Source organism: Bombus flavifrons, chromosome 12, assembly GCF_040668555.2.
Source record: "Bombus flavifrons isolate JBK064 chromosome 12, iyBomFlav1_principal, whole genome shotgun sequence".
In the NCBI taxonomy this organism is placed as follows: domain Eukaryota; kingdom Metazoa; phylum Arthropoda; class Insecta; order Hymenoptera; family Apidae; genus Bombus; species Bombus flavifrons.
The window spans coordinates 5877817-5892529 of record NC_138453.1 but is presented as its reverse complement, the minus strand read 5'-3'; the positions used below and the strand labels follow the sequence as shown (position 1 = coordinate 5892529).

General features: G+C 40.1%; 3 protein-coding genes and 1 long non-coding RNA gene across 5 annotated transcripts in view; 2 read left to right on the top strand and 2 right to left on the bottom strand.

Annotated features, from left to right (window-relative positions):
• Positions 1–7521, bottom strand: part of rau (RA domain-containing protein rau) — a 50692-nt gene extending 43171 nt beyond the window's left edge. For both annotated transcript variants that reach the window (XM_069124599.1, XM_069124600.1), the window contains exon 1: positions 6911–7521. The gene's annotated coding sequence lies outside the window, so the exon portion shown is untranslated. The remainder of the gene's footprint in view (positions 1–6910) is intronic.
• LOC138185566 (uncharacterized) overlaps positions 1–14713 on the top strand; it is a 29084-nt gene that overhangs the window by 13773 nt on the left and 598 nt on the right. The gene's annotated exons all lie outside the window — the stretch shown is intronic.
• Positions 6369–7814, bottom strand: LOC138185711 (uncharacterized). Its single transcript, XM_081833764.1, is given in 5 exon segments — positions 6369–6446; positions 6911–7035; positions 7038–7058; positions 7607–7681; positions 7790–7814. Coding segments are annotated over 5 exon segments (324 nt in total).
• Positions 8251–14352, top strand: jub (LIM domain-containing protein jub). The gene is made up of 6 exons (XM_069124577.1): positions 8251–10730; positions 11603–11693; positions 13312–13481; positions 13551–13613; positions 13685–13867; positions 13947–14352. Exons 1-6 carry the CDS (start codon positions 8805–8807, stop codon positions 14166–14168), a joined length of 2655 nt encoding a protein of 884 aa, XP_068980678.1. The 5' UTR covers positions 8251–8804; the 3' UTR covers positions 14169–14352.

Sequence of the window (14713 nt, the reverse complement as noted above, 5' to 3'; positions counted from 1 at the left end):
CAGACAAGAGATGTTATTCTGTATCGCTACTTTTGTTCATCTCCATACATTAACGTGAGCTCTGCGAACGATGCTTTGTTTTTTTATTAAACAGGACACGTTGTACCAACGCAAATTTACAAAACGAGGCTTAGAAATAAGGGAGCAAACGTGGCATTGTCGTGTAGCAAACACCACACCCTTTAAAGGGCCGCGCCTTACAAAGGGAGCGGCTCGATCGTTGCACCTTCCACCCTTGCACGCAAACACACGTCGGATCGTTATTCCTGCGTTTTCATGTAACGAAGCCACTTTAGTATGATTACACGTAAAAGCATCGTGATGAAAGAGGAAACGACGCCAGGAACGAATAATGTCTTTTGTGGAACAGCTCGTATATCTTCCTGACAGAATCTAATAAGCGGAGTGACACCAGCGACAACGCGCGAAACTCGAATTTCCTCGTTTCTCCCGTTACGATTCGATCTCGTTGCGATTATCAATCAAACCGTGACTAAACGGCGGAGACGATCCATTAGAAATTAGAAGCGGTACTGTACGAATTGTTTCAACAAGGAAGGTGAACAGTACCATCACTTTCTGTCTCATTAGATTCGTAATCTCTCAGACATTTTTTCACCTTCTTCCGGAAACGAGCCCCCACTTCCGGGTTTACAAGCGCGATTTCGCGACGAACAATGGAGCTTCGATTTGTTCCACAGGGTTTGCCCGTGTATTTCCGGCACTGCAGCAGTGTAACACCTAAATCGCTTCCACTTCCGCCGGATTCTCGCCTACCTAACCGTAACGATGAAAATAAAAATTGCCCGGGAAGCTCCGTGAACTATATTACTCTTCTATCTATAGTCTATTGCCACTAGGTTAATACTAAAGCACAATGCCTTGATTTTAATACTCTTCACATTTTCAAGCATGATCCTCTGCACGCTATCCTCATATACCGCTACGCGCTACGATGATTTAGTCCCGTTAACCATGAACCAAAAATCCACGAATCGTCGCAAGAAACAATCTCAATTACTGAAAATCGTCTCCGCGTCTAAATTTTACTACCAAGTACTTTTCAGCGTGCACGCAACTGCCTCGCTTGCACAAAGTCTCATATCTTGCCGTGTCAACCATTGCGTTTCGTGTGCATGCGTGTCCACTAACCGCACGCAAAATTGCGTAGACACGCACCGACTACAAATTCTTCTAAATCAGCAAGAACGTAGGAATGGCTGCTTTCGGTTGTATGCAACGAAGATGCAATTAATTAACTCGATATTCGAGTGCCGTTACTTCATGCATCATTCGTTACGGGGTTTGCGAAAAGCTACGGGGAATTACACGGGACGATGAACCAGGATTATGATTATTCGCCAAGGGAATTTCAAAACTACTGTTTGAAAATGCAGATCCATTGCAATGCATTGGCACGAGCTGCCCGTGTCACAACACACGTAAACGATTATTGAGTCGCGCGTTTTGTCACGTACATATCTGACATCTGTTTGCTACTACAGGATCCGACGGTATCTCCAAATACTAACACTACGACGACGATCAATAAATCACAGTTCATTTGTTGATCTTCGATCAAAACGAGGCTCGTGCAAGCTACGATAACTGTACACGATAAGTGACGACGGTAAATAAGGTATAGCCACGCAAAATGATCGTGGATCTATACCGTGTATCATTTAACGATTGCCACGCTGGAAACGAGAATATCGGTGTAATTATAAACGCTCATGTATCATACAAATTCGTCTCGAAGCTTTCTAGTATATTTATTAACCGGTCGTGGCAAACGTGACACGGATTTTTAGAAGAAATAATTCCATACAAGGTATGATAAGGGCATCGACGTTTCCGGCAAGCGAGTCAGCAAAAGTAATTCTTCGCTGCAAATCGAACATTTCCGCGGTATGAGTTGGAGAAACGGGCAATTGGTTCGAGGCCACGAAGTCTTCTTGCAACGAAGTCTTCCTGCAATCTTCGATCAGACAGATCGCGTGTAACTTAGAAAGGTTCTCGAGCAGTCACGTGAAACAAATCGATTTAGCTTAATTCATTAGACTTGAATATCTTTGATATGGAGGAATAATATTTAATTAAAAATCCTTAAAAGAATAGTTTTCAAAAGACTCTCGATACGAAATTTTTAAATACATCGTGTGGGAAAATGTTTACGTAATGAAGAAACAGGTGACATAAAGCATTAGCCAAGTCCCAGAATTCTAATCACGGTGAAACCTGTTCCTTTCAACTCTGGGAACTTGCAACCTGTTTACTAATTTCAGGATATGATGAAGGTGCGATCGAGTTTTCACCACGCTGTGTTATGCATTTCCGGCGCGCACAGTATGTGACCGTGCTAAACGCTCGATACTTTCATTACTTAAGAATTTCAAATTTCCGGTACGAAATCTCTCGGTTCTCGGACATGATGAAACGATATGTGAGTTTCACTACAGCCAAATCGTTTGACGAGAAACATCCATTTTCTTTCTATGTGGAAAATTGAAAAATTTCAAATTTCAGTATACATAAAATCGAATAATAAGAATCTTAGGTAGAATAAAGAGATACAAAGCGCAATGAAGAATCTGGAAATCCAAACATCTGGAGCATTATAGGCGTTTCGACACCCATACCTTGCAACTGGTAGTGCGTGACCGTCTCGTGTGACCTCGGCGAACCGAGACGAGGCTCATCGAATTCTGGTCCCAAGTGTTTCCTTAACTAACATCTTAATCCAAATAGTTTCTTTCAATTGATAATACAGAATTTCATTAATTGAAACGAAATCTCAATTAGTTGCCGATTAATCTATTTATACGTATGGTACTGCAGAGTGCACAGTCGTTCGCCAGGCGATCTGAGATATTATGGTTTGTCAAATTTAGGCTATGTTATATATTTTGAAATGAAAGTTATAAAATTCGTGAATCCATCAGTGGCTATTGTTTAGCATTTTCCATATACGCGAGGAAAAATAGTATACATAAAAACATTTAGTGCGCAAAATTAGTATGGCAGTAGGTTGAATGAATTCCTGATTAAATTCAATTATTTCACTATGAGTTCGTACTATGTGAACGGAAAGTAAGTAAGTAGTAGGAGAAATTATTGAACTCCTTGAATTATTACATGAATTATATTTATATGAATAAATTACTTGAGTTCTATTTTAACCTTCCCTCGGCATAACAAGAATCTTAGATGTTACAGTTAAAACATATTGGCAAGATCATTCAGATGAGACTCGTACTTTCATTTCGCATAAGTATAACTCGATTATTCACTTCAAAGGCAGAAAGCGTAATCCTACTCTCTTTACAAGATAATACGAAGCGATGAATTTAATCCTCGGCATTCCTGCGCAAGAAATTCGTTTATACCAATGGCAATTTGCAGATTCATCGCCGGTACTTAAATATTAAATAAAACTTCCTTCGGTATAATTAAGGGGCTAAATTGGTCGTTTAAACGCTGCTCAAAAAATGTTTTTCGACCATGTCCCTAGACGGGGCGAGAGTCCAGTAGCGCACATCTGACGCGAATAACGTGGGAAGCGTCCTTCGCGAATAACGGCCTTCCTGAATTGCGTGAGAGAGGCAAATTAACTCTTCGTTGCATACATATATTCACCGCTTCTATGGTTCTGGTCGCGCGAATTTGCCTTATTTCCACTGGTTTCTAGTCTATTTTCCATCGCATTTTCTTCTACTCTTGCTTTCGAGATCACGCAACTCGAAAGCTTCGCATTCCAGTATTTTCTTCCTCTGTTTCCCCGATACCCTTTATTACGAGACCTCACTTTCACTCGTTTTTATCCATCGAGAAATCTTGCTGTCTGACCGGAAGAACGTTAATTTTCTATAAGCTGTAGATCCGTTATTATTTATAAAGTAATTGACGTTACCAATTAGAGCCTTGCATTCTAAAATATTCCCTTCTTCTTGCTTTCAGGATCACGCGTCTCGAAAGCTTGCCTGTGTTTAGCGGTCGTCGTTCTTTGGCTCGAGCGTCTGAGAAAGGAAAGCGGCAACCCTCTCTCTCTTTCTTTTTCTTCGTCGAACGACCTATTGTTTTTGCGAGATGGATGGGAACCGCGAATATGCTGCGGATGGTGGTAGTTGTTTTGCGATTATTTTCTTGGTACTAATCTAAGATGCGCTTGTGTGATAAAGAGGAACCACCTGACACGAAGCTGAGTATGTATTTATGGTATATGTATAGCTGAATATGATCTTCGTGTGGAAGTTCATGCGGAACACGGTGAAATCTCTGACTGTTAATTTGCTATCGTCTATAGAGAAGGCCACTTTAATTGTTCACGAGTAATTCATCAATAGACTGCGATTCTTTTTATGCAAATTCATGTTTTTATGAATGCAATTACACTTCGTCCTTTAAATATTATAACGAGTACTTATCGTGGTTTTTGCACATTTAAATTTCTTACCTATACGTAAGCACCTATAGTTTATTTATTAATTGAGTATTAATCGAGTATTTTCAAAGAATCAGGACCTTTGTAGTAAATTTCGACATTGAATCTTCTTCGTCTATGTTGATTTCGAATTGAAACAATTCCACGTAAAGAATCAACGAACCACGAGGATCATTTGCATTGGAAATGAAGTCATAAAATCTCGTGCCACTTTCGATGAATTTCGTACACCGTATGTAATATGAATTTTTCATGCAAGCGTTAATTAACAAAAATATTCGATCCAGTCATCAGATCCACGAAGAAGATCTCAATAATGGAGCATAAATGTTGTTGATACTATATCTACAACTTTTCTATTAAAATGCGTAATTTCTCTTGATGCTGTATCGATAAATGTCTAGGTTACAACATTATTTACAAAGTTATTACATGGCAAAATCGATCTTGATCGGTGGTAGTCTTGATCGAAAGTAATCGAAGAGATTCCTCGACGATAGAGTACCTTAGGCACAACTAGTCGGGCTTCCGTTTGAATTCCTGACAAGGTAACGACCAAGAAGGAGCATAATACCTCACGAAGCAACCTCACATGCGACACAATCAACCCGCACACCAGTGTCAAACGGGACACGCACGATAGAAACACGTGCAGCGCGCACACATGTGCAGGCCAGTTAAACGGGAGAACCGGCAAGACTTCCGTTGCTTGGGGCGTCAGGCTAAAAGGTGTAGGAATTCGATTCGGTGGCATAAAAAGCAATGTCGATGGTGAGCTTCGATTTGCGCAAAGGAGGGAACATATTACACATATTAATACACGAGGGGAAAGGAAGAAAGTCGACGTCGAAGAAATTTAACATTGATTAATGTCGAAATCGTGCTGGTCTTACTTTCCTGATTGTCGACGAAAATCACACGGTCGTGCGCTCTTCTTTTAGAAAGCTAAAGTCCTCTTTGTGGCACGTGAATCAACGGCACATATACGTAAATCGGTAAACAGAAAGCACCTAATTATACGGCTAGCTAATTAAACGATCCCAATGCGGGAATATATCAGTCTCCCATCTCTTTCCGCGAAGAAATCGTCTTTCCGCCTAGTCACCGTACACTCGGGTCGAGGAACAACCTGTATCGTATATACGAGCATTGTACTTACATGCCTGTTTCATGCACACAGGTGTATACTCCACAACGATGTATAATGTACACGTATGGTCGTACATGTACTATGTATCGTACGTACGGAGGATGTAGTTAAGCGAGTATTATAATATACGCGCGTCGACTGATACTACATCCATCCAGAACGCTGACAAACATAAATTCTATCGTGTGCACGAGCACTAGTGGGTGTCGTTGCTATTGTGCACCAAGACTCGTACGCGGACTAAGATACGCACATGTATGGTCGGACGCGATTCTATTCTCGTGCATTCCGAGCCATGCGGGTAGTATAGGGCTGCACGTTTCCTGTGTACTCACGCCAGTCAGCTCTTTACGCGTACGTAAATGCGTAAGCGCGTGTAGACGTGAACACATGTGCGATGTTGCGGCCGTAAACCGCGTGTTTATTGTCGCACCGACGCGACGTGGCGAGTACATGAGAACCCGATGTCATATTGTACCGCGGTTCGACAAAAGCGGATCGTGATCTGGCATCGGTTTCTTTACTTCCGCTTGCGACACACGCGATGAATTATTATGGTCTGATGTTTCGACAGTTATTACAGCTAATATGCGATAGAATTTATCACATCATTCGTCTTTTCCTTTCTTGAAAATGTATTACACTGTATACTTTGATATTATATACTTATTGTATATTGTTATATGGATATATACTTTGAATTTTCAAATTCTATTTTTGTATCGTTATGATCTCTCAATTGATATTCAATAAAATTTATCTATTGGTTGATCTTATTTAGTTTGTCAATACACCCTCTGACACATTTACAACCAATAATTTCATTGATATACCAAAGTAACAAGTTATAAGATTCTGTAATTGAAACGGGAACAAGAATTTGAAGTTTGCTTTCAAATATCTTTAAATCGATATAAAAAATTCTACTTTCTTCAGAGTCACTAATACAGTTTGTCTACTTAGCCTTATTTTAACTGTGAAGAAACAATAATCTAACACTAATTGTTGTCACTTTCGTTTCTATCTTAATTTTATATCCCTATTCTTTTTCTCTATGCAAAAAGATTTATCTCATATAATAAATAAATGAACATAAAAGCAGTTTATACATTAATAAAGGCGAGATTGAATATCGAACGATAGGCTGTTGTAAAGATGAGATTCAAACACGTAGTGTTACGTCAGAGGCGGTATCGAGCGATCGATCAACCCGTGTTGACCAATAGGATATCGACATGATCGCGCAGGTGCCTGGAAAAACGTGGGTGCCACCATCTCGTGGGTGGTACGAAGGCTAGAAATTCATGATTTTTGCTCACCTTTCGAAAATATAAAGTTTTCGTTGAGTGAGGTCGCCGTCGCCCACGTTATCGCGACCGGTGAACAGCTGCGAGACCTGGCGAATGAAAAGTTGGTTCCTTTCCCGCGTAGGACGACAGCGAGACGTGATTACGGCAACACGTGCAACTCCAACGATCAGATATAGTAAACGAAATAAAAATTCGTTTCGTCTCTGAGGAACAGAATAGACGCGTTATTTAATCGTTGATCCAAACAATCATGACGTCGTTTGGTTGCAATTGAGAAAGATAACTGTACGCGTGTCGTCGATTGTTGCAAATTAATTGAGAACAAGAAACACGATACAGTAAGCACGCGTGATTAATTTCATTGCTTCTCTCGTTCTTAGAATCCATCGATCACGATGTCGGTTACGCGATCTGGTGAACAAGGCGTCGATTATCCCAAATCTTTCAGACTAGCGAGTACGTCGTCTTGTTATGTCAGCAGAGCACAAGAAGCCTTTTCAAGCAATCGTAACATCGAACCCTTAATGTGGACATGTAATAAATAATAAAAAATTATAGGCTGAACATTTTCTGATCGAATGAATTGCATGGCCAATTATTGTATGTATTGAGAGATGTTTCTGATAGATAATTTCTTCGTGTCGATCGCAGCAGATACAAAACGCAGACAGTATATTGGAATTACGTTGCATTATTATGCCGAACACGGTTCCCGTGAATGCATGATGGCGCGCCAAGCAAGATCTTGCATCTTTACCTGTCGACCTGTCCATTCTGTTCCTAGGCAGGTCCCGAAAAAAACCTGTTTTGGTCACAATTGAATGCATTCGTGTCTGCTCTATCAACAACCAATAGAGAATAGGGAATGATGTCATGTTAAACTCCTACCTGTTTTCGGTGAAGATATCTTCATTTAAATGCATAAACATTCTTACCATTTGTGTATCTTAAGGCTGATCAAGAACGATACTGTTTAGGTACTTTTTGTATCCGTAGAGAAACACGCTTTTTCTTATAAAAGATCTCAATGAGAGTTATATTCTTTCTTCCAGTTTCAATGCATGTATATATATATGTTTAACAAGTATAATTGATCCTCTATAAAACACGTATAATATGCAAATTCAACTTCATTGTATCGAAAAGGAAATATTTCGTAGCAAAGGAATACATATATTTCTGCATCAATAACTGAATTTCCATTTTACATCGACAACAGCGCCAACTCGACTAGTTCGGTGATTCAAAGGATGAATCATTACTTGAAATGCAGGAATCTTACTTTCCTAAGCGTTGCCGGCAGTATAGTAATCGTGGCGCCACATTGTGGACGAAGACAGTAACGCAGGTTGCTTCTGGATGACTCGTAGCAGGGGAAAATGTCTCGCAGGTATCTGGTTTGACGAACCACGATGCGTGCGTGGTGCATGTGTGTGCGTATCGTGTGAATTTTCGCAGGTGGTGATTTTTCGTGCAGAACGAATATCCGAGATCTGCCGGTGGACGGACGCTAATCGAAACAAGGAGACGCGAGTTCGAGGCGCCGTGATCGCGGGGCGTATCCCAAAATCGTGGCGGAGAAACGGTCCTGCTTTCGTCCAGTAAACTTCGTCGTGCTACGTGCGTCGTGTTTTGTCGTGTTCCGTGAGAAAATCGTAATTCTGTAAAAAAGAAAGTGCGAGTGAGAACAAATCGAAGGGGTTGAATATCAGCTAATCGAGGGAAATTCATTTGACATGACGACCACCGAGCTGACTCACCTTCCTGAACGATGTCGAATCACTTTGTAACGAATTTTGAAAAATTCTATTGTTAAACAATAATCAGTTAAACAATAATCTTCAAACAGCAACCAACAAATCTTATTTATTATCATCAAACGTCTCACTGTGAATCACTGCCAATGTGTAACTCAGCCGACGATTCTTACGTACAAAAGCTAGGTTATCTGCAACTCGGGGATGAATCCACTGACGCCGGCGGTGCATCGGGTACCGGTAGGGTCTCGGGATCACGACCTGAGGCTCAGGTACCCGTGTCGAGGAATGTCATAAGCAGAACAGATGCCAGAGGACCTGGTAGACCAGTTGGTGCTATTGAAAGTTTCATTGAGAGCAATGCTGACACTTGCAGGCAGTCAGCAGCTGATTACAAGCTATATGAACGTGAAAATATAATAGCTGCATCAAGATTTCCCACACCAAAACCAGTAGAGCAAATCAGTGCTCAGCAGCAACAAAATCAAAACCGTACGAGTCATCAGCAAGCACCAGTATATGAAAATATTGACTATTATCCGCAACAAAATCAACCTCATCCTCCATATTATCATCCAGTGGAATCTAGGAAGAGCCCTAAGAGTAGTCCTAGGGGATCTTTAGCAGGTGAATCCTATGAACCTACTTTTAGAAAAGCACAACCACAGGTTCCTACTGGGAATCGATATCAATCTGCATCACCAGCAAAAGAATTACCTCCATATGAGGCACCTCCTGTATATGAAAATATTCAGGAGGTGCATTTCCCAGAAAACACACAAAATAAACCAGGCCCTCAGGTTCCACCAAATTATTATCACCCAGCAACAATTAATGGCGGTGATTATGTTGTTATGACAGGAAAAGTGGGCCAAGCACAAAATCAAAGAGGTATGACACAAAATTTATCATACACACAACAAAGAGGAAGCAATATACGTGGCCAAAGTTATGATGGCTCTAGTTTACAACGCTGTGTTGATTCATCCACATCAAGGTACTTACAAGGATCTTCTTCATCTTTAGATCATCAAGCTGGTAGAAGTGCTTATGTTCCACCATCTGAACTACAAACACCAACCAGAAATTTTAATTATAATTCTGAGCAACAACAACAACATTCTCCCAGATCTGGACTTCCTTATCATAGTGAGTCACCACCGATACGCTTACCTCCAGAGCCACATCATTATCGTGGATCTCTGGATAGTTCAATGAGTGGACAGCATGGATTTAGAGCTTCAAATCATATAGAAACTGTACAACAGTCTCAATACCGCCAGGATAGTCCCCAAAGTTACAAATCTTACATAGAATCACCCCCAAGAAGTACAAATACAAATATTACTGGAGAGACTCAGGCCAGAAACTCACCTGTCTATGGTGTGAGACAAGGAGAGCAATCTGCTTGCCGCAATTCTCCCTGTTATTCTCCAAGTAGAATGTTATCACCAAATGAGAGAAACTATCATCATCAAGAACCTAGATCAGAATTTCCTGTCAGAAATTCTCCAATATATTCTTCCAGTAGATCATCAGAACACTTAAGATTAAGTAATTTACAGAATGATAGAAGTTTTATTCAGGATGCAACTGATCCTTCTGATACATCAAAACCATCACCTATGTATTCACCTAGCCGTAATGATTCTCCCAGAACCGTAGCCAATAATAATAGTACAAGAGGTTCTCCAAAAGTAAGTCCAACTCACAACCAGGTATCGTCCGATACAATCGCACAAAATGTGATTAATTCGCCAAGACACGTGTCACCATCTTCCGCAAACAATATTATCGGAAGTCCTCTACGTGGTCAGGTACAAACACCAGTGACCACTGATGCACCAACCATCGCAGAATCTGATCCAAATGTTCATGGGCCTAGAATCACCAGTCTCCCTCCAGGGGTGACCAGTGGTGTAGCCGGCCCAGTCTTTTTAAATGCCGGTGTACCTGTATTGCAAAGGCCACCCGAACCTGAACTTGAAGAAAGAAAGTCAGTCAGTCCACCGATCAAACCGACATCCGGCAAGGGATTACTACCCTACAATGTTATACCACCTAGACCTTCCGTAAGGAACTGGCTTATACAATTAAAAAAAGATGCATTAACCATTAGCGTTTAATTCTATTTTGTGCTTTTTCCTCTTTGTAAAACCTGTTCACAATGTAACGCTGTAATCGCACGTTAATTGGGTTACGGGAACGTATCGTTGCTTTCGATTTGTTTTGGATGAATGCCAAGTATGCTGATCCATTTGCATGCTGATTTCATATAAAAGATATGACTACTAACACTAACGATTATACAATTTATCGTGATGATTTTTTATAGAAATTGACGATGAAGAATAATAAACTGTGAATTTTTTGTTATGCTTTTTATAATCGATGCTTGTTAGGATACAAAAAAGCTGGTGATGATTTTATTTAAGCGATGATGTCACAAATGTCAGTTATTATCGTTGATATTTTATATAATGGCTAACCTGTGTAACGATAAGATTAGCAATTTGCTTAGATGCAAATGTTATTTCAAATAGCCCGATAAATATTTCCTCCTATTTACTAAAAAAATATATCGGGACCACATCGACTTCAACAATTTTCAATATTGCGTGAAAAAAAACGTGTATCGCTCGCAATACCTTATGATTCGTGACGAGTTTTTTCTTCGAACTCGCGCTGAATCACACGTTGTAAATCGTCAGCTCCTGACAAGCGCTGTATAGTTACCGTGCAATATTTTATTCATACAAGATGCGTACGCATCCTCTCTAAGCATGTAATATACCCTCTGTGTCTCGAACTTTTCTCTTTTTTGTCACGAACGTTGTTGTAACCGCATGCAAATTTATGTGTCCCTGTGATGAAATCCCATGCCAATCTATGACACCATTTGTCAGTACCGATCACAACGCAGAATGTGATTTATTTCTTGTAGGGACCCACCGAAGCAGAGAGGAAAATAGAAGAATTGACAAGACAACTCGAAGAGGAGATGGAGAAGCAAGAAGAAGAAGGGGAATACTTCGGTAAGAAACAACGATCGAACAAGGCTCGCAAAACAATCGTCGAGCATTCAGGAGGATATTTTTATTCTGTAAATTTGTCTATGCAATAGCTCCCCATTGTAAGATTTTAATTGGCACAATGTTTACATAGTTTTACCGTACCAAACTCTGTTTTCCTAACAATGTTTGTATAATATTTTTAAACAGATTGAGATGTGACAATTTGGCATAATTCCGTCATTAGAGGAGTTAATTTCCGACACGTTCCGATCCATACTTTGCACCGATTCTGAGAACGAATAAAAAGCAGCAGGGTACCGTGCCAATTCCCACGGCACAAGTTCCCCCTTGGTAGACCGGTTTTGGAAAATGGAGTCAAGTTTCAGTGTGTCGCGAAACTTTTTAACCCGGCGTTTCGTTGACATTCACTCTCTGCCCATTCGTTTCCACCTACGTGTCTTCGCACCTACGTGAAGCATCACAAGTGTGCGTGTTACATGCATTTGTTAGGTGAACGCAGACATGCATTATCTCTTCCTTGTATTGCACGTGTATGTCCGAACACTGTAAGGTGGTATTCACATTGGACACTTTCTTCGACGTCTATTGTGTTTTGTAATTAAGTATTCGCTGTTTCGATGAAGATTACTTCACAGACAGGAAGGTAGAAGCTTCGAAGAATAGGCGTCCAAAAATATCGATGAAGTACAATTGGACAAGAGATTTGTAGTGTCATTTTATTCTAGATCAAAGCTCCAAATTTGTAAGATATTTATGTTAGAAATCTAACATCATGTTTGTCACTCTAATAGTTTTGTAAATGACCGGTGCGGTTACACAACTATGAAACACTTATCAATGCAGATAAATACGCATTCGATGCAAATAGCTTTCAGGCATGTCTATATTTGGCTACGCATTTTTTTTAAAACCAGTATTTTCCAATAATTCACACGATAATGATGTTGTAGATTTTATTTAAACGCAGCCTAACCGTAGTCAAAGAGGAACTGGAAAAATCCGCGCGCGCGGATAGGAACTTCAGTTGAGCAAGCCAATCTCAGCCGAGAGGTAGCTGGCGTTTAGATGAGCTTAGTTTGTTTCTTTTCGTTTTTGTGTACGAGTTCTATTCTTCGTGTAACGTCCTGTACACGGCAAACTGCCGTGGCCAGGTCGCGCTCGCCGCGGTAAGTAATCTCGTTATAGATAGACTAGTCCGACTCGTTGGTGGATTCTAGTTCGAGCGAGACTGGCCTAGTGAAACTGAACCGTTGAATCGAAACTACAAGTGTCACGAACGGCGAATGAGGGATAAAGGATTCCTGTGAAGGGAATGGCAGGGCCTGTGTTACCTATTGATAGTTGTGAGTTTCTTCCGTAGTTCCTCTGGATCGTGTCATTAGTCCGTGTTTCTTCTGACAGTTATTGACCCTGAAGAGCGGATCTTATTGTCGAGTATCGACGAGGGTATTTTTAAACTTTGCCCAATGCGACTAAACTATAGAGTTATGGTTGACAACGCATTTTCATGACTTTAAAAGTAGTTCCAAATGTTTGACGCTACTGTTATCAAAAAAATTTATTTTTTAAATGTATTCTGTTGCAATATTATAAAGGATACGTTGATGCTTTTTGACAGGTATTTGTCACACATGCGGTGAAAAAGTGACGGGGGCGGGTCAGGCCTGCCAAGCTATGGGCAACCTTTATCACACAAATTGCTTCATATGCTGTTCCTGTGGAAGAGCGTTACGCGGTAAAGCGTTCTATAATGTCCACGGAAGAGTATACTGCGAGGAAGATTATCTGGTACGTAAGACAATAATTGCAATAGACGAGTGATACGATGACGTAGCTCATAGAACATTTTGTCTGTAGTACTCTGGTTTCCAACAAACTGCTGAGAAGTGCGCAATCTGTGGTCATCTCATTATGGAAATGGTAATTAAATCGATAATGATAAAACGATTTACGTTGAGGTTTTAATTTATTCTATATTTTCTTACTTGTAGATATTACAAGCTATGGGGAAATCCTACCATCCAGGGTGCTTTAGATGTTGTGTTTGTAACGAATGTCTTGATGGTGTTCCCTTCACGGTTGACGTTGATAATAAAATTTACTGTGTTAACGATTACCATAGGATGTTCGCGCCAAAGTGTGCTTCCTGTGGAAAGGGAATCACTCCAGTTGAGGTAAGTAGTTATATTTTCAAATGAGTGATTTTTGTAAAAATAACAGACATAACTTTGATTGATACGTTTTATTTCTCAGGGTACAGAGGAAACCGTAAGAGTTGTTTCCATGGACAAAGATTTCCATGTAGATTGTTACGTTTGCGAGGATTGTGGTATGCAACTGACCGACGAACCGGACAAACGATGCTACCCACTCGATGGTAGGCTTATGTGTCGTGCGTGCCACATCCAACGCATATCCCACACGCAACCCAGAGCTCCACAGCCAGTATCAGCTAGTTATCAATTTATGGGATAAGTTAAGTTAAATATATTAAGTTGAATGTTTAAAATTGAATTGCATATCGGTCATCCGGTAATGAACATCGTTAAGAATTGACTGAACAAATCGATCTATCACTAACGTAAAGCTTACACGTGTCTATCCGTTAACGAAGTAGAAATTTATAGAAAAAATACAGTTATCGATATTTACAATATAATTAATCAATGTTTACAGAAGTAATATAGCTTTATTGTTCCTCTAAAATGTGAGAGGTTTGACGTGATCTAGCAAGACTGGATATTTGCAAAATCGAAATATCTACACTGCCTTTTGGGATCATCTAGAATCTAGATTATATAGTCAGGGCGACGTTTGATCTTTTTTTTGGCAATGTATATTATTCCGTTTTTATGAGAAATTTCTCATTGACAGCTATTAATATAGGTTAGTATATTTAATATATGTGGCCTTATTTATTTTATCCAAGATATACGCGAATACAGTGGTCTCGTTAGGACGAACGAGTTGCGCAGGCAACTGTGATATATTAGCATAATAACTACATTGTTGTTAAGCAA